The sequence below is a fragment of the Lissotriton vulgaris genome, chromosome 9 (assembly GCF_964263255.1).
Source record: "Lissotriton vulgaris chromosome 9, aLisVul1.2, whole genome shotgun sequence".
Taxonomy (NCBI): Eukaryota; Metazoa; Chordata; class Amphibia; order Caudata; family Salamandridae; genus Lissotriton; species Lissotriton vulgaris.
The window spans coordinates 260,779,316-260,803,022 of NC_141697.1; the positions used below are offsets into that span (position 1 = coordinate 260,779,316).

Genomic DNA, 23,707 nt, shown 5'->3' on the forward strand with positions numbered 1-23,707 from the left:
TCCATCTTCTGCCCTGAAAAATACAGATCTTGCCTCTCGTGTGCAGCTTTAACCCCCAGCTTTCAATCGACTTTCATCTAGTTGAGACTGAAAGCAGCACCAAGGAAAGGCCAATGGTGACCCGGGCCCTCTCCAGGCAAGTCCACTCATTGTTCTGTGACACATCTGGCCAGCACAGATGTAGTTCATGGAACAGACTTGAAATAGGCCAAATGATGAATGGAATTGCTTCGCTCGGTCTGACCCCTGGCAATCTTTCTTGGCTCATGCCATGCAATAGTTCCGATCCGATTTTGAACAAAAAACATTGGAATGGAATGCTACGGAGAGTAATTACCAGTGGATGAGATTCAAGTAGTGTGCTCGACGCCTTCTGGTTTTCTCAGATAATAACACAGACGAGGTTGGGTAATTATTAACAGCCCAACGCTAGCTTACAGTAAAAACAATTGGAATTCACCTCTTGTTATCATGTCTTCCTCCCTCCCCTGATTTCGTCGTTTGCCTCCTGGTCATTGCATATCTCCCATCCTGAAATCCTGCACACAGGTAGTAAACTTAATTTACTGGGTTAATTTTGAAACCGCAGTCGCGTGTGTCGTGAAGCACCACGGGAAACCGTGTAGCTGAGTTTTTATGCCGATAACCATGATTGGACTTTTCAGCAGTAAACCGCTTGGGACTTTTGTCATGTGTGCAAAGAGTATACTGTTGGAGATGTTATTTTTCGTGTCGTACTTAGCAATGTTTTGTTTTGCATTCAGCTGAGTAAAAATTGTAATGAAGACTCAAAAGAAAGTTTTCTAAAATAGTGTTTGGAAATATCATTGTGGCGTTTGGGGAGAAACACCCTGCGTTCTGCATCGACCCCACTTTTTTCACTTTTTTCTTAAGAGCAACTCCACTGTATTTGTGTAATTGTTAATTGTCACTTCTATAGCGGCCAGCTGCTGCTCGTGTGGCATTGTGGCACAATAAGGGCCTATTTTGTAATTCTCTGATTACTCATTCTTTTTTTTAACTGTTTTTTTACTTCAAGAGTTGCACAAATATCACAGTGCTGGTATTTTGCTAACGCATCCAACGTGAACACTTTCAAAGAAAAGCTGCACTGTTTGCTGTATGACCTCTGCATCAATTCAAAGTGACCTCTGTTCACCAAAATGCCAGGGGTATGTTAACTGCCCTTTCAAATTATCTCATAGTCGACGTATTTCTTAGTCCCTCGTGTTCTAATTTGCAATTGAGAGTAGGTGGCAAGGAGAGAACAGACATGGCAGAAAATAAGCAGCGCTCTTAGCACACGGTTTACTGCCTGTTGCTGTCTCTACTACTGATTGCTGTCCGTGATCTGAAATGTCACATAGACAGAGGGTAACTGCTGCTATCACCAGCTGCTGCAAACCATGACATTAGTAGCCATTACCTTTATGCATAATGGGAAACTAGTCTCATGGGTTCAGTGCATGGTGCGATGGTCATGTGACAATGTAGAGCTGGTACCAAGATTCAACAGCCAACTACATGTACAGCTAGCAGAACAAAGTGAAAGGCCTTCTCTACTCATATATAAACCAGCATTTGCAATGCAATAGGTTGCGCATTATTAAAGTTTGAGCTATTGGTGTTGCATTATTTAGCAATGCCAATAGCTCAAACTTTAATAATGAGAGACCTATTGCATTGCAAATGCTTGTTTCCAGAGTAAATGACAAGTTCCATATTGGCCTGTAATGAAGTTGGTCTCTATCCCACCCCCCCCAGGCATCTGTTCGCTGCTTGTGATTCACTTCAAGTCAAGGAGCAGCGGAGAATCAAGTTCAACATAAAAGGCAAGGCAGATATCATTACACAGTGAAGAGCTGATCCGTAGTGCAGCAAATGAATGCAAGGTAGAAGAATTATGGATGGATAGCATGAGAGCTCTCAAAGATGGCGGGCTCAGGGGGTTGAGATACCTGTTGCACAGCTGTGCAATCTGCAGGCCACAAGTTTGATCTTAGAGAGTACAACTCCTTCTTTTGTGCTTCTGTAGTTGATGAATCATTTACTAATCTGTGTTATACAAAGGCATGTAGTCACTACGAATAATAATACATTATTATTAATATTGTTATTACTATTATTTTTTTTAAATATTATTATTATTGATATTATTAGCTCTGTCTGATATGTCACAGTACCTGCCTTGTATGTCCTGGCCTTTCAGAAGCAGCTACTAGTTGTAGAATTTTACTTTCTTAATAGACCAATACATTTAATTTCCTGACTTGCATCACTGTAAAAGATCCATAGTTTCAAGAAGTAAGAAAGAAATGCGTTACTTACCTGTAACTGCAGTTATCCAGTATTGGTGTCTTTCATAGATTCACATGCCTGAATCATTCCCCGTCGCCGAGACGGGAGCCTCCGGTATATAAAAAAGTAATGTCCTATAGACATACATAGAGAAACATAGGCCTAAGGATCCCACCTTAGTGACCTATCCACGTCCTTTTGTATAAAGGACCAAACTAGAGTAGGCCCAAGGGTCCCACCTTAGTGGCCTATCTATGTCCTTTTGTAAAAAGGACCAAATAAAGAAAACTAACCAATCAGCTACCACCTCCTTCTAGAACCTTCCTGTCAGGAGCCTAGGTCCCTCAGATTTTCGTAGGCACAAAGCTAGGTAGACGTAAACTTCTTAGAGAGATAGGTGAGTCCTTCCAGGGGAGGCGGGAGGGTGCATGTGAATCTATGAAAGACACCAATACTGGATAACTGCAGTTACAGGTAAGTAACGCATTTCTTATCCAGTATTTGGGTGTCTTTCATAGATTCACATGCCTGAATCAGAGTAGCAAGCAATATATTATGCACATTTTTGATGGAACATCATATATAAGTCTGTAGATAATACATATCACGTGACTGTAAAACCACCAAAATGCATTGTCATATAAATATTAGTAAAAGAATGTGCATACCAGTAAAGGATGGAGGGATGTCAGAAGGCTCACCTCACTGGAATAGATGGCGCAGCACTGCTTGGCCCACTGCTGCATCCTTCATCAGCTCAGTATCCAGGCAGTAGTGCCTGGTGAAGGTATGCAGTGACTTCCAGGTCACCGCTCTGCAGATGTCCAATACCGGCACTCCAGCAAATAGTGCCGCAGACGCGGACATGGCTCTTGTCGAATGGGCTTTGACTCTTGAGTCCAAAGGTCGTCCGGCCTTGTCATGGCAAAAGGTGATCGCCGAGGAAATCCACCTTGAAATGCTTTGTTTTGACAGGGGCATGCCCTTCCTTGGTCTACTAAAGGCAACAAAGAGTTGAGACGATTTTCGGAAGTGTTTTGTCTTGTCAAAGTAGAATTTAAGGCGCCTCTTCAGATCCAACGAATGAAGAGTCTTCTCAGCTACCGTGGTAGGATTTGGAAAAAATGATCTGAGGACCACTGGTTCGTTGAGGTGGAAGTCCGAAGGGACTTTCGGAATGAACCGAGGATTAGTTCGTAAGAGCACTCTGCCCTCCCAGAACTGAATGAAAGGGTCTTGGATTGAGAGAGCCTGCAATTTGCTGACCCTTCTAGCCGAAGTCAAGGCTAGGAGGAGGGCCGTTTTCCATGAGATAAATTCGATGTCAGCTCTATGGATGGGTTCAAAGGGGTGCTTCATTAATTGGTGAAGGACCACGTTGCGGTGCCACGACGGAGGGATCAGTCTTGGTCGTGGGAAGGACCTGTATAGGCCTTTAAGGAACTGCTTTATAAGTCTGTTTGCCCACAGGGATGGACCTTTAGAAGTCCTTGTGAACCTTGAGATCGCCGCCAGGTGCACTTTAATGGATGCGTGCGCAAGGCCCGATTGTGCCAGATGTAGCAAGTATGGTAGCAGCTGCTGTGGAGTGATGTGGAAAGGGTGTAGGCCTTCGGCCACACACCAAGAGCAAAACCGCTTCCATTTTAATGAGTAGGTTTTATTAGTGCTGTCCGCTCTAGCCTTTGCAAGGATGTCTCTGCACTCCTGCGGGATGTTTAGGTGGCTGAATTCCCTGTGTTCAGGAGCCACGCTGACAACTTTAGAGAGCTCAGATTCGGGTGAAGAACCTGTCCTTGGGACATTGTGAGCAGAGCTGGATGTTGACGCAGTCGAATAGGTGGCTGGGCCGAGAGGCGGTGAAGGTCTGTGAACCAGTGCTGCCTCGGCCAGAATGGAGCGATCAGGATCAGAGTGCAGGGTTCTGATTTCATTTTCCTGAGAATCCTGGGTATCAGTGGGAATGGCGGAACGGCGTATGCAAAGATGTTGTACCATGCAATGGAAAAAGCATTTCCAAGGGTCCCCGGTTGGTGATGCCTGCTTGCAAAGCTTGGGCATTTGGCGTTCTCTTTCGTGGCAAAGAGGTCTATTTGCGGAGTTCCCCATTCCGCGAAGAGGTATTCCAGGGCTTCCAGGTCTATTTCCCATTCGTGAGATGGAGTTCCCTGTCTGCTCAGAGCGTCCGCCAAGACGTTGTCCATGCCCGGGACGTACTCTGCTTTCAGCGTTATCCCATGTACCACAAGCCAGTTCCAGGCCCTTTGCGATTCGCGAGATAGTGATAGCGATCGCGTCCCCCCCTGCTTGTTCAGGTAGTGCATCGTCGTGGTGTTGTCTGTCCTGACGAGCACTGGGGAGTTTTGAATGCGTGGCAGGAAGGCTTGTAGAGCCAGGAAGACCGCTCTTAACTCCAATAGGTTGATGTGGAGCCGGGTTTCTTGTTCTGTCCATTTGCCATTGACCTGGAGTTCTTGGAGGACCGCTCCCCAGCCTTCTAGGGATGCGTCGGTTGTTATCACATGTGGCTCTGCGGGCAGCAGGAACGGCAATCCCTTTGACAGGTGTTTGAGCGATCTCCACCACTGTAAGTGGTTGACCATGTTTCGAGTGACTCGTATGCGGTCCTCGAATGATCCTGTGCTTTGCGTCCATTGGTTTGTCAACTCCTCCTGGAGTGGGCGCATCTTGAGGCGGCAATGGGGTATGAGAATGATACATGAGGACATCATGCCTAGGAGAGACTTGAAGGTGCGGACCGGTAAGGTTTTCCTTGATGCCACTGACGTGGCCAGGGAGATGAGTTTGATTTTCCTCTCCTGAGAAGGGAAAGCTTTGATACGTTCCGTGTCCAGAGTCGCCCCAAGAAAGGTAATGACCTTGTTGGGCTCTAGTGTAGACTTCTCGAGGTTGAGAGTCAAACCTAGACACTGGAAAATGTTCAGACAGGCGCTGGAGGATTTGGCTGCGCCTTTCGCAGATGGTGCCTTTACCAGCCAGTCGTCCAGGTATGGGAAGACCTGGTGTCCTTGTTGGCGAAGGAAGGCTGCCACAGGGGATAGGCATTTGGTAAATATCCGTGGTGCAGATTTGAGGCCAAACAGGAGGACACGAAATTGGAAATGTTGCCCCGCTACAGCAAATCTGAGGTACTTCCTGTGGCCTTTGAGGATCGGAATATGGTAATAGGCGTCCTGCAGGTCTAAGGACGTCATGTAGTCCTCTTCCTCCAATAGTCCCGGGATGTCCTGGAGTGTCACCATACGGAACGATTGTTTCTTTAGGAACACATTGAGTGCCCTGAGATCCAGGATTAGCCTCCACTTTTTCCCTTTATTGTGGATCAGAAAGAAGTGGGAGTAAAAACCTTTGCCTTTGTGGGCAGGTGGAACCTTCTCTATTGCTCCCTTCTGCATCATGGAAGCGATTTCCTGAAGAACCAATCGTAGGTGCCTGTGGGACCGTTTGCGAGGTGGTGTTGTCGGAGGGTTGTGACAAATTCCAGAGAATAATTAATCAATAGGGGGGATTAGGGATTGGAATATCTGTTTCATTCCCCAGGGTAAGTAGGTAATTTATCAAAAAGAAGAAACAGACACTTGTTACACATCAGACCATTGGTAAGGAAAGTTTTTAGAGTAACCTCAAAAACCCTATGCTGATGTGGTTGTGCGGTATATCTGGTTCATCCGCCCCGCATATGGGTTGTTGGCAGTTATCATTGGTTACTCCAAAGTAGTGATGTTGCCAGCCTCAGCCCGAGGCACCTCTGGTCTATGGTGCAGTGTCCAGAGAAGTGAGAAAAAGTGTGTCAAAATTAAATTCTCGAAAAAAGGTTTAAAAACTGGAAACTCACCCTGAGAGATTTTTTATTATTGGTGTGATTTCCAGGTGGATTAAAATAATTTCGGTACTACTAGATTGATCGAGTTACTGGATCAAAGTAGTTTTAAATCTACACAAACGTCGACCTGTTTCAGCTCTGTCGGCCCTAGGGGTCTATAGAGCTTTCGTCAGGACTAACACATAAACAGACAATGGACTTTTTACTCACACCATTTGTGTTGTTTTTTGTAGTAACCTGTATAAATTCCAGGGATAAAGGCTCCTCCAGTTTCTGAAATAGAATGGGGAGAGTACATAGAGAAATACACACTTTTTTTGAAACATCCTGATTCAGGTTTGCGCATTCAATTGAATAAAATTATTATTCATTTGTTCCAGAGACTTTACTCAATGGGGGGAGGGGTAACGGGGTTAAGTTTATTCACAAAGGAGACATAGTTGTTAAACTGGAGGTTCAGTTAGTTTATTTCACGCGCTGGCATATGAAGAGACGCGCTGATTTTAAAAGTTATGTTAGCAATCATTAAGAGCTGGAAAATCAATTCACTCAATTTTACGCGCTGGCGTATAGAGGGTCGCACTAGTTAGAATTCGCGCAAGGGACTCTCTAATTGTAGGTATTGAATTCCCTAGTGAGCGAGGGAGAAGGGCTAACATTGAGAATGATCGTAAACGCTGCGCGTTGTCCTACCTTACAACCGGATGGCACTCGCTTGCATCGGGGAAAACACTGGTCACAGAGCTGTGTTTAAAATGTATCGCATTAGTCGGTGTTACTCGCGGTCATCTTACCAGGATTCTGTAGTTTTATCGGCCTCGCTCCGCCATTACCCGCGTGTATTAGCAATCTCGTCTGGTGCTGACTCTGCCCCCGGAAATGGGAAGCTCGGGCGGAGCAGTCATTTTAAAGGGGCAGGCGCTCAGAGCGGCGTTTACTGGGTATATCGAGCGGAGTTTCATGTTTTTTTATGTTTGGAACAAACTTTATTAGTGCGTGGAGTTCTGGACATAGTTCATTAGTGTCCAAACACTATTGCATTCTGAAAATGATCGGTAAAGTTGGATTTTACAGATACTTGTGAGTCAGTGTGCGTGTGGATATTAGCGACAGCATCATTTGGCAAACTGGTGCCACGGAATTGAGTCATTGAGTCCGTGTTCGTGGGTTTTAAGGCGTTCCACCCACCTCTGTTCCTTCTCAAATAATATTCTTTCACATCTCTGAGTTTTGTCATTGAGCATTTCAATTACTGTCCAGTGGATGTCATCACAGGAGTGACCTGCTTCCACGAAATGGGAACACAGTTTGGTGGTATTCTTTTTTAATCTAATATTGCTCCGATGTTCACCAATTCTTGTTTTTACTTTACGACATGTCATTCCGATATAATGCTTGTCACAAGGACAGCTTACCATGTAAATGACGTGTGTCGAATTACAGTTCGTGTGTTGACGCTGCTGCCAAAGGAGTGTGTCAGAAAGTTGTAGTGTTTTGGATGCTGTTGTTGTTTTACATGCTACGCATGACCCACACGGATAATGCCCAGTTACAGGTGACATGGTTACATCTCTGGTTGTGACCGCTTTTGTTTTTCTTATAGGTCGGGTATGTACTAAGACATCCTTAATGTTTTTTGATCTTCGATTTGCAAACCTTGGTCTAGGCCAATTGAAAGATCCTGTATGAAGGATGTGCCAGTTCTTATTGATCAGTTTCTTTACTTCATAGGACGCCTGGCAGAATGTTGTAACGCAGGTAGTCAAATCTGGTGTTGGTTCTTTTTGGAATGTTTGTAAAAGACACTCTCTCGGTTGATTATTTGCTCTTTTCTTGCAGAGTCTAATTGTTTTCTCCGTGTAGTCTCTCTGCCTAAGTCTGTCGCTTAGTTCGTTAGCTTGTCTTCTGTAGTCTGCGTTGTTACTGCAGTTTCTCTTTAGGCGCAGAAACTGACTGTAGGGAAGATTATCCCTCAATGGTTTTGGGTGGAAGCTTTTATAAGATAGGATACTGTTTTTGGCCGTTGGTTTTCTGAAGGTCTTTGTATGCAGCACATTGTCTTTTGCAAATATTGTTATATCCAAAAAGTCGAGGTTGTTACTTGTAGCTGTGTGAGTAAATTTTAACCAGGGATCAAGATTGTTGAGCCAGTTCATAAAAGTCTGTAGGTCCAGCTTTGTGTCCCAGATCATTATGATATCATCAATGTATCTCTTCCAGTATAATATACTGGAAGAGAACATGTTGGTTTCACTTGTTATGTGTTGTTCCTCAAAGTGGCTAACATAGAGCCCTGCCACCGAGGGAGCGAAGGCGCTCCCCATAGAGGTTCCATGGATTTGGAGGTACAAGTCATCACCATAGGCAAAAAAGTTCTCTTTTAATGCTAGTTTACAGCATTAAAAACCTCGACTTTTTGGATATAACAATATTTGCAAAAGACAATGTGCTGCATGCAAAGACCTTCAGAAAACCAACGGCCAAAAACAGTATCCTATCTTATAAAAGCTTCCACCCAAAACCATTGAGGCATAATCTTCCCTACAGTCAGTTTCTGCGCCTAAAGAGAAACTGCAGTAACAACGCAGACTACAGAAGACAAGCTAACGAACTAAGCGACAGACTTAGGCAGAGAGACTACACGGAGAAAACAATTAGACTCTGCAAGAAAAGAGCAAATAATCAACCGAGAGAGTGTCTTTTACAAACATTCCAAAAAGAACCAACACCAGATTTGACTACCTGCGTTACAACATTCTGCCAGGCGTCCTATGAAGTAAAGAAACTGAGCCCCCTTGGTCCGTCCCATTTCCCAGGCAGGATGACTTTCCAAACACCACTTATAACGGCCCCCATAATCAATACGAGCCAGACTACTCCTGGCACCCAGTGAGACAGCGCCGCCAGGGAGGAAGGTGGGACGACAGAAGACCTTATACACATTGGCCCCCACATAGAGAGCAAACACGATGGGACCCATGGCAAAACATCCCACTAAGCAATAGGTTTAGCGGCCTAGAAATGGTCGACTGACCACTAATAGAAATTCCTTCCATTGACACCCAATTATCTCCCCCTTTGCAGCCCAATATTACCGCCTCACTTACCAGTAACAAGAACACGATAACCCCAGAAGCAGAATCTACCGATGACCCTTCATTTCTCATAGCCTCTTATTGGAACATCGCGGGCCTCCGAAATAAAATCGAGGATGGCTCTGCGCAGAAGTTTTTAGCCCCATGCCAAATAATTTGTCTCCAGGAGACATGGTCCGTAGAAGAACTCCATCTACAAGGCTATAAAACTTATAATGTTCCAGCCCTAACCAGTACAATGGGCAGACCAAAAGGTGGGTTAGCCATCTATATCTCAAATTCCCTACCTCTTAATAAAGTGGCCACACTTTCTCAGGACGCCAATCATCAAATCATATCACTTACCTTTCCCAACAAAGACACTATCATCCTGACCAATACATATAATAATCTATCGGAAGAAAACTTTATAATTCTCCTCACCACCATAACCGATAAATTAAAACAAGTACTCCATCAGAGCCCTGCAAATAAAGCAACCCATTTAATTTGGGGAGGCGATTTCAATCTTCATCCTTGCACAGCTCCCAACTTACTGTGTTGTGGGATCGTGGACGACTTTAATGTCCCACTAGCACACCTCGCACACTCTAAACTGGGAAACATAATTAACATCGCCCTATCAGATCTGGATCTCCAGATTGCCAATCATGTAAAAGCAGATCCAAACGAATTCATACCGACCTATGTGGGTAGAGGACATAAGACAACAGTAGACTTCATATTTCTCTCCCAAACCCTAATGTCGACATTTAAAGACTTTGAAGTCATTGTCACCCCCTTTAGCGATCACGCAGCCTTAATACTAACTATGCCCATGTCTGCCAACCTTTCACACAAATCAGAGATGGCGACCACTCTCAGGCAGAACAAGATAGAGGTCGGTAAACGTAATGGACTAACAATCAGATGGGCTAAAATTAACCCATCTGACATAATGAAAAAATTAGTAACGCAGTCCTACTCTAACATAATGAAATGCCTGGATCTTACAACTAGCCATAAAGAAGTCTTGAGAAATTTTAATCTAATATTAGACGCTATAAAAGACCTGCTCACCACAAAACCTAAAATAAACCGCCCCTCAAAACCAAAGTGGTTTAATCATAACTGCACAGCGGCCTTATCAAAGCTGAAATCCGCTCTCAAAAATAATTCACGTGATGCGGCTCAGATCCAGCTGCTCAGGCGCCAATACACAAGGGAAAGAAAGCTGCGAACTGCACAACTAAAGCAAAAGCTATGGGATGATCTCCACCATGGTGCAGTCTCACAAAACAGTGAGCTTTTCTGGCGCACGGTCAGAACCCCATACCTCACAGACAGAGATACCCCAAAAATAGAAGTCGCTATCGACGAAAACACCTGGGTCTCCCACTTTGAGGAAATCTTTAAGAACACCCACCCAACAGAATCCCCTCTCCCCAAGGTAAATTACCCTATCCTGGTCCCTTTTGACATTTCAGACCTTATAGACGCTCTGCAGAGTAGTAAAACAGGCAAGGCACCAGGACCCGACGGGGTCCCGGTGGACCTTTTCAAAAGTAATCAAGATCTCTGGGCCCCCATCTTAACTAGAGTATGTACAGCAGCAGCAAGTGAGGGAATCTTAACATCTTGGACAAAATCAATAATGGTCCCCATTTTTAAAAAGGGGGACCGACAAGATGTAAAATGCTACCGGCCCATATCACTGCTGGATTCTCTCGGGAAAGTAGTGGGGAGAGTGATTCTTGAGCGCCTCCAGCAGTGGACTGAGGACCGGGGCATAATTTCGGATATCCAATTCGGTTTCCGAGAAGGTTTTGGCACCCTAGAGCAGGTCCTTAACCTTACCCTAATAATGGGAAAATATACACAGGCCATCCCTACCAAGATATATATGGTCTTTGTTGACCTCTCCGCAGCTTTCGACTGCGTATCGCACAGAAAGCTGTGGAGGGTCTTAGCTCAATTGGGAGTAGATCCACCCCTTTTAGATTTTCTCAAAGAGCTTTACACTGGGGCCACAGCCAGAGTACGCTTCGGCGTCAATGGTGAGTTGACGTCCCCGTTTAGCGTAGGGCGTGGGGTCAGGCAGGGATGCGTCCTGGCCCCCTTCCTCTTCTCACTCTACACCAACGGCTTGGAGGAGGAGATGTTGAGGGGGGCCCAGGACCTCCCACGCATAAACCGCCGCCTGATCCCAGCCCTGCTCTACGCGGATGACGCCGTCATCTTAGCGCGAACACCCAAAGAACTTCAGAATGCAGTGAACAGATACACGTCCTTCATGGGCAATTTAGATCTAAAAGTGAACGTAAAAAAAACGTTCGTAATGACTGTTGGCAGACACCGAAAAAGAACCTATCCAATAATCCTCAAAAACCAAAAGCTTGAACCTACCCCACACTATCCCTACTTGGGGGTTATGATAGATGACCAACTCTGTTGGAAGCAAGCAGTGAGCACAAGGGCACTTTTATTTAGGAGATCAATTGCAGCACTAATAACTTTCTCCCAGAAACTAGGCAAGAGGCCTCCAGTAGAGCTCCTTAAGATTTACAACGCCAAATGCCAGGCAATAGCAACATATGGTGCAGGAGTCTGGGGGTATACTGATGTTAGCCCTATTCAGAGGGCGGAAAACACCTTCTTAAGATTCTTGCTAGCCACCCCCAAAGGCACCTCAATTTACGCAATGCACCTAGAATTAGCCACACCATATCTAGAGGATTTAATTAAAATTGAACCTCTGATGCTGTGGCGCCGCATTTGGAAATCAAACAAAAATGCTCTGACTCAAGCCATCATCACAGATTCAATGAATATGGACAATTCTGCAAAAATAAAGTGGCTCCTATATGTTAGGAACTTTCTTACTGATTTAGGCCTTGAGAAGTACTATTCAGACCCGACATCTATAACGGACATTCCAAAAAAAGTTCTTAAACGCCAAGCATTATGCCATTTGGAGTCGTTAAGACTCGCATCTAACTCGACAAAAACGGCAGTGATCCATTCAAATATGATCCAAGTAGCCTTTGTCATTCATCCGTACTTAGAACTCCAAATGCCAACTTACGAGAGAATGCTCATCACAAGATTTAGGCTAAATATATTCTTTAGAATGGTCACCTTCCCGTCACAAAACTGTTGGGAGGCTATACTCCCGCCCTGTCCTTGTGACGGTATATCAATGCAGTCGAATTTGCACGTGATCTTGCTTTGTAAATACCACCAAGCCCACAGAAAGATCTGGCTTTTACCGATACTAAAATCCTGGGGATTGCGACAATGCAGACCTGCCCTTTTAAGACTGCAAATGTTGGAAACACCAAACGTCTGTTATTTTATTAGTAGTTTCTTAAAGTGTATCATGAAACACAGAACGAATCTCTAAAAACCTTGTCAGTGTGAGAATAAGCGGTACTTTGCACATTTTTGATTAACTTTTCTCTTTTTAACTATGAAATGAATTTTATCAGAAATATATGTAACAAGTGTATTTTTACTGTGTTTGCTATTTTGTGTACTTTTATGGTTTTTCCACTGTGAACAAGCCGAATAAAGATTTTATATATATATAAAGAAACTGATCAATAAGAACTGGCACATCCTTCATACAGGATCTTTCAATTGGCCTAGACCAAGGTTTGCAAATCGAAGATCAAAAAACATTAAGGATGTCTTAGTACATACCCGACCTATAAGAAAAACAAAAGCGGTCACAACCACAGATGTAACCATGTCACCTGTAACTGGGCATTATCCGTGTGGGTCATGCGTAGCATGTAAAACAACAACAGCATCCAAAACACTACAACTTTCTGACACACTCCTTTGGCAGCAGCGTCAACACACGAACTGTAATTCGACACACGTCATTTACATGGTAAGCTGTCCTTGTGACAAGCATTATATCGGAATGACATGTCGTAAAGTAAAAACAAGAATTGGTGAACATCGGAGCAATATTAGATTAAAAAAAGAATACCACCAAACTGTGTTCCCATTTCGTGGAAGCAGGTCACTCCTGTGATGACATCCACTGGACAGTAATTGAAATGCTCAATGACAAAACTCAGAGATGTGAAAGAATATTATTTGAGAAGGAACAGAGGTGGGTGGAACGCCTTAAAACCCACGAACACGGACTCAATGACTCAATTCCGTGGCACCAGTTTGCCAAATGATGCTGTCTCTAATATCCACAAGCACACTGACTCACAAGTATCTGTAAAATCCAACTTTACCGATCATTTTCAGAATGCAATAGTGTTTGGACACTAATGAACTATGTCCAGAACTCCACGCACTAATAAAGTTTGCTTCCAAACATAAAAAAACATGAAACTCCGCTCGATATACCCAGTAAACGCCGCTCTGAGCGCCTGCCCCTTTAAAATGACTGCTCCGCCCGAGCTTCCCATTTCCGGGGGCAGAGTCAGCACCAGACGAGATTGCTAATACACGCGGGTAATGGCGGAGCGAGGCCGATAAAACTACAGAATCCCGGTAAGATGACCGCGAGTAACACCGACTAATGCGATACATTTTAAACACAGCTCTGTGACCAGTGTTTTCCCCGATGCAAGCGAGTGCCATCCGGTTGTAAGGTAGGACAATGCGCAGCGTTTACGATCATTCTCAATGTTAGCCCTTCTCCCTCGCTCACTAGGGAATTCAATACCTACAATTAGAGAGTCCCTTGCGCGAATTCTAACTAGTGCGACCCTCTATACGCCAGCGCGTAAAATTGAGTGAATTGATTTTCCAGCTCTTAATGATTGCTAACATAACTTTTAAAATCAGCGCGTCTCTTCATATGCCAGCGCGTGAAATAAACTAACTGAACCTCCAGTTTAACAACTATGTCTCCTTTGTGAATAAACTTAACCCCGTTACCCCTCCCCCCATTGAGTAAAGTCTCTGGAACAAATGAATAATAATTTTATTCAATTGAATGCGCAAACCTGAATCAGGATGTTTCAAAAAAAGTGTGTATTTCTCTATGTACTCTCCCCATTCTATTTCAGAAACTGGAGGAGCCTTTATCCCTGGAATTTATACAGGTTACTACAAAAAACAACACAAATGGTGTGAGTAAAAAGTCCATTGTCTGTTTATGTGTTAGTCCTGACGAAAGCTCTATAGACCCCTAGGGCCGACAGAGCTGAAACATGTCGACGTTTGTGTAGATTTAAAACTACTTTGATCCAGTAACTCGATCAATCTAGTAGTACCGAAATTATTTTAATCCACCTGGAAATCACACCAATAATAAAAATCTCTCAGGGTGATTTTCCAGTTTTTAAACCTTTTTTCCTTTTTTCGAGAATTTAATTTTGACACACTTTTTCTCACTTCTCTGGACACTGCACTATAGACCAGAGGTGCCTCGGGCTGAGGCTGGCAACATCACTACTTTGGAGTAACCAATGATAACTGCCAACAACCCATATGCGGGGCGGATGAACCAGATATACCGCACAACCACATCAGCATAGGGTTTTTGAGGTTACTCTAAAAACTTTCCTTACCAATGGTCTGATGTGTAACAAGTGTCTGTTTCTTCTTTTTGATAAATTACCAAATTCCAGAGAATGTCCGAACTGAATGAGCTGGAGCACCCACCGATCTGTTATCATCAATCTCCAATTTGCGAGGAAGTGTGAGAGTTTTCCTCCAATTTTGAAGAAGCTCGATTGTGGATGGATGGGCCATTGACACGAGTCATTGGCGGCCGCCAGCTGTTTTTTTCTGGTTCTTCCCCCTATAGTTAGACTTGCCGTAGGAAGTCTGACGCCCTTGCTGTTGTTGTCGCGGTTGGTATTGCGTTCTGTTCTGGCTGTATGAATAAGAGGACCTGTTCTGATATGTGCCTCTATAAGAGGATTGTCCTCTGTTTTTGTTCCCACGAAAGGACTGGTTTCGTAATTGCAGTGTCCCAAGGGCTTTGGCAGTGTCCGTGTCCTTTTTGATAGTATTTAAGGCCTCATCAATCTTTTCCCCGAAGAGATGCTGGCCGTCATAAGGCATATCAATAATTTTCGTCTGCACCTCCTGGCGAAAAGAGATGGCATTGAGCCAGCCTTTTATTCTGAGTTCGGCAGCACCTGCCAATTGCCTGAACCCGGTCAAGGCGACATCCATTGCGCAGTCAATGAGTTCGGAAGCAGACGTCTGTGCTTCCAAGAGGAGTGATTGAGCTTCCTCTTTTACGTCCTCTGGCAGGTGAGATAGGTAAGGTGCAATATCTGCCCAAAGTTGCCGGTTGTAGCGGCCCAGGAGTGCGTTGGAATTTGCCACCTTTACTGTCATGGCCGACGTGGTAGAAAAACGCTTGCCAATAGTATCCAGTTTTCTGCCTTCCTTGTCAGGTGGTGTTGACAAAGGCGATTCTGGGTTACGTGAATTCTTCTGCGCCGCCTGGGTTACCACAGAATCTGCTTTGGGGTGACCTGTGAGGCATGCTGGCGCTGATGAGGTTGCCTTGTATTTCTTTTCAAGCCTGGGTACCACTACTGGAATTGAGGCTGGTGTGTGCATCAGTAATTTTCCTTGCTTCCATATGAAGTCAATGATGGGAATTGACTTGGTTGTCTTTTTGGCTGGTTCCTTAAAGTCGTACAGGAAGCACTCAGTTTCCTGTGTTTCCATAGCCATATGGAATCGCTTGGCTGCACGCTCTACAAGGTTATGGAATCCACCAATGTCTGCGGGTGGTGATTCCGAGGACTGTGGTTCCGGGGAGGCCGGAGAAGGAGCGATATAGTCTTGATCTACATCTGGGTCAGACTCATCTCCACGGACCTTGCCCTCTTCTTGGTCGCCTTCTTCGTCAGCAGACGAATACATTTCCTGCACTGGCTCTTGTTTTCTACTAAGTGCCAGTGGTGGCGGCTTGTGTCGGGCCAGAGTAGTGGGTGCTTGTACAGTAGCAGGCACAGGCGTAGAGGGCTGCTCCGGGAACCGCTGCTTATAATCCTGGATTAAAAATTGTAGGTCTGATACACTGGCCGCTGGTAGGCACACCATCGGTGTAACCTGTGTGTGGACTCGAGTGTGGACTGAATGTTCTACATGTTCCACCTCGTCTAATTCCTCATCAGTGCTTTGGCACTTAACCACAAGGTCTGATGGGATTGTGGCTTGTGTGTTCTGCTCTTCCTCCGACTCCTCGCCTTGTAATAGACAGGTTGGAGGCAACTCTTGCACCTTACTGGGTGATGTCAGGTCTGGCGTAATTGGTTTCCTCGTTATCCTAATGGTGACATGGGATGTCTGTGGCGGCAGGGTATCCATGGCGTGAGAAAGTAACGTAGACTCTTTCCATTTTCCTGTAGGGGTTGTCAGATGCGGCGCCGATGACGACGGTGCATTTTCAGGGATCTTCGATGACTTCGTCGACGGTGTCGTCGTCGATATCATCTTCGCCGACGGTATTGTCCCCGTCGTCGACGGTGTCCCCGTCGACTGTGTTCTCGTCGACGTGTCCTTCGTCGACGGTATTTTCCCCGTCGTCGGCGTTTTTGTCGTCGACGGGATGATCTTCGTCGACGGGACCATCGTCGTCGACTTCGTCGTCGACGATAGGATCTTCGTCGTCGATGAAGTAAATGGAATGGTCGACGACACTGGCCTACTCGCCGTCGATGAAGGCGTTGTCTTCGTCGTCGAGGTAGAGGTCGACGATACTGTCGTCGTCGACACTGTCGTCGTCGACGCTGACGCAGTTTTTAGCGCTGAGGAGATACTCAACGCTGTTGTCGTCAAAATCAGCGGCTGCTTCCTGGCGACAGGAAGATCCTTGCCAGACACTGAAGTTTTGCCCTCTGAGGACTTCTTGAGAGTCTTCTTAGGAGGGGTGTCTGAGGGGCTAGGGGAAGTAACCCTTGGCCTCTTCAAGGAAAATTGTGAGGTACCAGACACACTCTCACCGTCTTGACACCAAGTCATCTCTGTCCTTCAGTCTGCTCAGCCAGAGTAGCAAGCGTCCTTCTCGGTCTTTGAGGGTCTTGCTTGAGAAGGTCCTACATATTTTGCAGTCCTTGGCTATATGGTGAGGGTAGAGGCAATACAAGCAGGTTTCATGCTTGTCCTCTGCATGGAGCCTTTTCTTTCCACACGAGGAACAGGCTCTGAAGAGACCCTTTTTCTGGGCATCAGCCATAGTGTAATAAATTCAGTAAATTCGTTTTTAAAGTAAGAAGTAGAAATCCTGAGGAGAACTCAGGTGGAGACTCCCTAGCACAACGTGCGGTAGAAAATCTGAGAGACCTAGGCTCCTGACAGGAGGTGGTAGCTGATTGGTTAGTTTTCTTTATTTGGTCCTTTTTACAAAAGGACATAGATAGGCCACTAAGGTGGGACCCTTGGTCCTACTCTAGTTTGGTCCTTTATACAAAAGGACGTGGATAGGTCACTAAGGTGGGATCCTTAGGCCTATGTTTCTCTATGTATGTCTATAGGACATTACTTTTTTATATACCGGAGACTACCGTCTCGACGACGGGGAATGATTCAGGCATGTGAATCTATGAAAGACACTCAAATACTGGATAACAAAGTCAGACCATATTTGGGGGTTCACGGGGCAAGCAGGGGCTACCAGGCATGAACCAAGGTGGCTGCGGCCGTTATGATGAGCCCAACCCTTCCAGAACGTGGCCCCCAGTGTTAGCGATAGTGAGCAGTCACAGGCCTCACAGGGAGCTAGTGCGGGGGCTCTGTAACCCAACAACCACCCAGCAGGGCAGTAACTGACTGTTCAATTCACTGATTTACTTTAGTTAAAAAAAACTTTATTACACACTCAAAACGTAATACTACAAACAGCAGGTTGACAAATACTCGCAGTTAGGCACTCAGCACAGGAGAACATATCTGTCCACCATGTAGGGCACATTTCCATCCCTGGAATAAAAACTGAGCATGTCATGCAGACATGACACAGTTGCAACACCAACACAGAGAGGTATGAGCTCAGCTATAATTATTGATCTGAAAACACACTGAACAATTCAGGCAGAGGTTTGTTCAAGATCCGATACTAGGGTGCAGCAGAAAGTTTACATTCTGATTCTGGATTCAAGGACAACTCCATAGAGATGCTTTGACCAATGGAATCAAGGCCATTCATGGTTACTCCTATTCAACTAACCAGTGAACTCCTCAACACCAATTTTTGCCATGGGGGACAGAATTTCAAAAGCACACACATGTTAAATGCCTCTGTATTGGATATTTGTGTCACTGTAAAGACCAAGGGCTCACTGAACATGAGATCCAAATTGTATTCTCTCATGTTTGGCTCCTGCATGCCCTACTCGTGTTTATCTGGTATACTGGCTTTTATTTTGGCTCCACTGTCATACTAATCTAATATGCGTAAAGTACTAGGCCGGTCCCTGACTACAGAGGTTGTGGCCAGGGAACGGGCCATAGTGGGCACCAGGTGTTTCCCCGGTGGGCCAAAGGGGTGGGGGGCAGTTTTCTGGCCGCGGGCGCCGGTTTTGTCACTGGGAGCCAGTAACTCTTCTGTTACCAGGGTGTACGGATGGGGAGACAAGAACGGTTCTCTCGTCCACAGACTAGTCACCTACCCCAGAGCGAATCAAATAATTCCAGAAATAGGGGACCAGGACGGCTCGGTGCGTAATTCCCCGGCCAACATGGCCCAGGCCTTTGCGATGTACTATCGCTAGCTCTACACGGCCAGCACTCCCTCCCTTACCCTTATAGATCTGAGGCTGGCTGGAGCCAGTCTCCTCCCTCAACTGGACTCCGAAGCCCAGAGCGACCTGGACCGTCCTATCATCCCCCCAGAATTTGGTGACGTGATTTCCCTTGTCTCGTCTGGCAAGACGCCGGGACCGGACGGCCTCCCCCAGGAATTCTATGCTCTGTATAGAGAGACATTGACTCCGTATCTCGTCCAGTTATTTAGGGAGGCGATAGAGAAAGATTCCTTCCCCTTCGAAACCGATATGGCCACCATTGTAGTCCTTCACAAGTCTCATCCACCCTTGCCTCGATGCGCGGATTATCGTCCCATCTCCCTCATTAACACGGAACTGAAGTCGTATGCTACAATACCCGCCCAGCGTCTTAAGCCCCATTTACGTACGTTATTCCACCCGGACCAATGTGGGTTCATGCCGGCGTGTTGCACCCGTCACTGTTTGTGGAGGCTTCATACAGCTTTGGCTTACCGCAACTTGCTCACCCCTTACCTCGCTCTCCTCTTGGTAGACTTTGAGAAAGCCTTCGACTCAGTGGACTGGGGGTTCTTGGACGACGTTCTGGAGAAGATGGGCTTCGGTCCCTGCTTCCGTGGTTTCGTCCGACTATTATACGCACGACCGAGGGCGTGGGTCCTAGTGAACTATGTTCTGTCAGACCCCTTTCCAATCCGCAGGGAAACGAGGCAGGGATGTCCCCTCTCTCTCTTGCTCTTTGCCCTGGTGATGGAACCCCTGGCAGCCCTGATACGTTCTAGCGGGCGGGTGCAGGGCTGGGAGTGGCCTAACACCAAGGTTGATAAAATCGCCCTTTACGCGGACGTCGTCCTGATCTATTTGGCAGATCCCGCCAAATCGGGCCTTCAATGCCTCCAGATCCTCCGGTCCTTTGAACAGGCGTCGGGCCTCCGGCTCAATCCCGAGAAATCAGTCCTAGTTCTCCTCCATATGTCCAGGGAGTGTTTTGATTGGCAATCCACTATACCACGCCAGTCCTTCAAGTACTTAGGGATATGGGTGACTTTACTCCCTGAACTCAGCTGGACCCTCAACGTTACCCCCCATGTGAAACGGGCCAAGGCGGATCTATCGAAATGGCAGACATTGCAGCTGAACCCCATGGGAAGAGTCGCGCTGTTTAAGATGATGATTCTTCCCAGATTCCTCTAAATACTCCAAAACACCCCCATTAACTTTTCAAGAGCGTGGTTCTGGGAACTTGATAGCTTGGCTTCCAAATTCCTCTGGGGGAAGGGCAGGTCCCGGCTGGCTCTGAGTGTTTGTCGGATCCCCTCCTTTGATGGGGGCTTGGGGAGGACCCATCTATATTTGTACTACCTAGTCACACGTCTGCTCTCCCTGCACGACTGGCTCAACGGAGGATGGTCAGATCCGGCCTACAGACCAGAACTTAGTGAACTGGGCTTGTCCAACCTCCAGTCGATAGTGTATGGGGCGCCTGTCCCGTCTCGCTTTCCGGAGGTGACATGTTCGGTGTTCCTGGCCTGGCGGGCCGCACTGTGCCACACTGGGTGGACCCGCACGCTGACTCAGTGCACACCCCAGTGGCAGGGTAACTGGATCAGAGAAGTCAATTGGCTGCAGGGCTTTCGGTCCTGGGATCTTATAGGTGTTTCCCAACTAGGTGACATTTGGGTGGGTGACCACATGCGCTCCTTCCAAGACCTCCGGGCTAGGCATTCCTTGCATCGCTCGCAGTTTTACAGATATTTGCATCCTCGCCACGCCCTTCAAGTACACTTAACGACAGGTACACGACTTCCGGATCATAGCCCTCCTGAGGCACAAATTATGCTGAGGGATCTGGGGAGAGAGGGCGGCTCCTGCATTTATCGGTCGTTCATTTACAACACTCCAACATCTCTTGACCGATTACGGGCCCAATGGGAGGAATGGGTGGGTTCCTTGGAAGAGGAAGACTGGTGTGATGCCCTTATGGCCCCCAGGACAGTCACCGCTTCTGCTAGACTGTGTTTGACACAACTCTACTTTCTGCATGCTGCCTACCTGACGCCGGCACGCTTACACAGCGCAGGGCTCGGTCGACCCCTTCCTGTGATAGGTGCGGTTACGAGCCAGCCGACTTCTTTCACATGGTATGGACTTGGCCACTCCTGGCGTGCTTCTGGGGCGACATTGAGGAGGAACTCACTGGGGTGTTGGGGTGGGAGGTCCCACACGCTCCCAGACACGCACTGATGGGCATCACAGATGGGTAAACTTGTTTATTAAAAAAAAGAACACTTCTTGGGAGGCTTTCGCTACTTGGATCCGTTATATATCAAAAGAGATATCTTGATAACAACTCTAAGCATTTTTGTGTTTTGAAAACCTCCTACCATGGTAGATATACAATAAATCTCCCAAGTGGATGTCCCTAAAAGAAGAGACATTATCTAGAATTAAACCTTGAAGTCCCTAACCTAAATAGGAAACACAGAGGACTTATTTTTCCTAGGTTTAATGAGGTCGATGTGTCTGTTCATGTCTTTGGAGTTCTGGTCGGCTAAACTGGAATTGGGCCTCCCTCCAGATTCATCTGGGGGCCTATGTAACCTCATAAATATAACACAGTAGGCCATTTATGTAAATTCTACATATGAGCAAACGAATAGCCTAGTTCAGGATGCATCTTTATAGCCATCTGTGGACCAAATGTTTTAGGCTGCATGGCTTCTGGAGAACACAGATGCTTCTCAAAGTACCTCTGAGATGTACTGAGTGCTTAGACCAGTAAGCCTCCAAAAGACTGCCCTTTGCAAGTCTGCCACCTGAAGGTAACATTCTTTGGAGTAAATTGTCATGTGAAGGCATTGCTTTCTTGAAGGAGTCACATTCCGCTGTTATCATCAGTTTGGCTACTTTTGTACCTTTTAACATGTTTTGCAGCGACCATGAGACAGCACTACCTCTGCCTGAATGGCACTCAGAGGTGTTTCCCTCTGACAACATGGCTTTTTGTGATCCTGGGGCGTGAAAGCATGGGGAAATAGTGATACTGTTGAGAGAATCTTGCAGCTGACGCTTCTAGAACTGCACAGTGCTTTGGAAGCATAGCTATGAAAAACATCCTGCAGTGACCTGGAGGTTGACTGCTGCGATGTGGCACGTTCAGTACAGTCAGCAATCTTTGACATTTTTCAGTATGGTAGGGTAGTCCAAGAGTTGACCTGCCATTTTGCACCTTTGGTGTCAAAACCTCTTACTTTTTGGTCCTCTCACATACCCTTTTTATTGGCTCCCAAACACTGTTCTGAGGCCCGGACCATCTCTTGATATCAAGAAAATCCTCTCAACATTGAGGGCCAGCCAGAATACATACCTTTAATGGGAAGGACACTACTTTTGCCAGACCTTTAGAATCTCATTACTGAGTCCTGGGTCTTTCACCTTATTCTCCATTAATGTCTAGGCACTCTCTCAATGTACAGGGGCTTTTATAATGGAATAGTGGTTCAGAAGGACTTATCTGAAAGCATAGCTTCCTTCCCGCTCCCTTTGCTACACTTACCATAAGTAATGGAAAAAACCAAGAAACATTAAATGGCCAAGGGCCCCTAGCCATGCAATGAGTTTCACATTCTTTCCCTCACCTTGCTCATATTTGTGTAGGCAAGAAAACCCCTGTTTAAAAACAATGCCAAAATAAGAATTCGGTAGAGAGAAGCACATCTTCACAGTGGTTCGTTCCACTGACAGAAAAAACTGATGTCGGTCACAAAATGATTTAAGAACACAGCAATTTAGAAGACGTTGGTGGAGTCGTGGCCAACCAAGCCAAGATGGCGATCAAGATTTAGAAAAGCTTCTGCCCAGTGCCGCTATAATCTGTCATAATCCAGCACTCAAGAGGGTTCCAACAGATGGATGAGGACAGGAGCTTGCCTGGAAGCGGAAGGTGCACATGTTACCGTCCCTGAGTGTTGTCCGGGATTCTGGGGGCAATACCGATGGAGAGGCAGGGCTTGCAGGGATTGTGCCGTACCCTAGATCCAGGATACACACAAGGACAGCTCCTCTACTTTCCCTGTGCGCGGTGGTCTGGGCACCGGTGGCCCTCTAGGGTGCCCTAGTAAGTGCAGGCAGAGCCGCAGGACAGACATTGCTGCCTAGGACTTCTCTGAGGGGCGTGGCCCAATTGACCCTGCCAATGCAGGCTAATAATAAATTGGGCCTTGCAGCTGCAGATAACCTATAGCCGAAACAGGGCACCATTCTACAATTATCTATATATAATATCTGTAAAGAAATATATTGGATTACTAAATGTAAATCTGTTGATTCCATATGTGTACGTATGCACAGCACTTCAAGTGATATATTTGTGGTAGCCATTTGCTAGTTGTAAATGTATGTTTTAAGTAAATTATCTCAATAATTAAGAGTATTTCTTACTTGTATTCAATTTGTCCTCACCTCCACAATAGCTTTAGTCACTGGAGGCCTGCCTCGTCGAACTTCATTCGCTTCTCGTTCAACAAAGCAGAGTGGGACTTTGTCCACTAAAACATGGGGAGAGCTGCCCTCTGGGAAGGAGAGACCAAGACCCAGGTCCCGCAGGATACTCTGGTAGGATCTGCAGAGATAGTATAGTATTAAGTCCCACACCAGGCCTCAGAAACACTCTGACAGCTGACCCACTGATACACAGACACACATTTACTGAAACACCACAATGCCAGAGAAGAGCTATGTGTGCACTGTTTAGGTTCATTGCAGGAATG

The 23,707-nt window shown here is 46.1% G+C and overlaps 1 protein-coding gene across 1 annotated transcript in view; it reads right to left on the bottom strand.

Moving 5' to 3' along the window:
- MLH3 (mutL homolog 3) overlaps positions 1–23,707 on the bottom strand; it is a 325,229-nt gene that overhangs the window by 90,383 nt on the left and 211,139 nt on the right. The window contains exon 9 of the mRNA XM_086937507.1: positions 23,400–23,559. Coding sequence (XP_086793633.1) covers positions 23,400–23,559 — 160 coding nt within the window. The remainder of the gene's footprint in view (positions 1–23,399; positions 23,560–23,707) is intronic.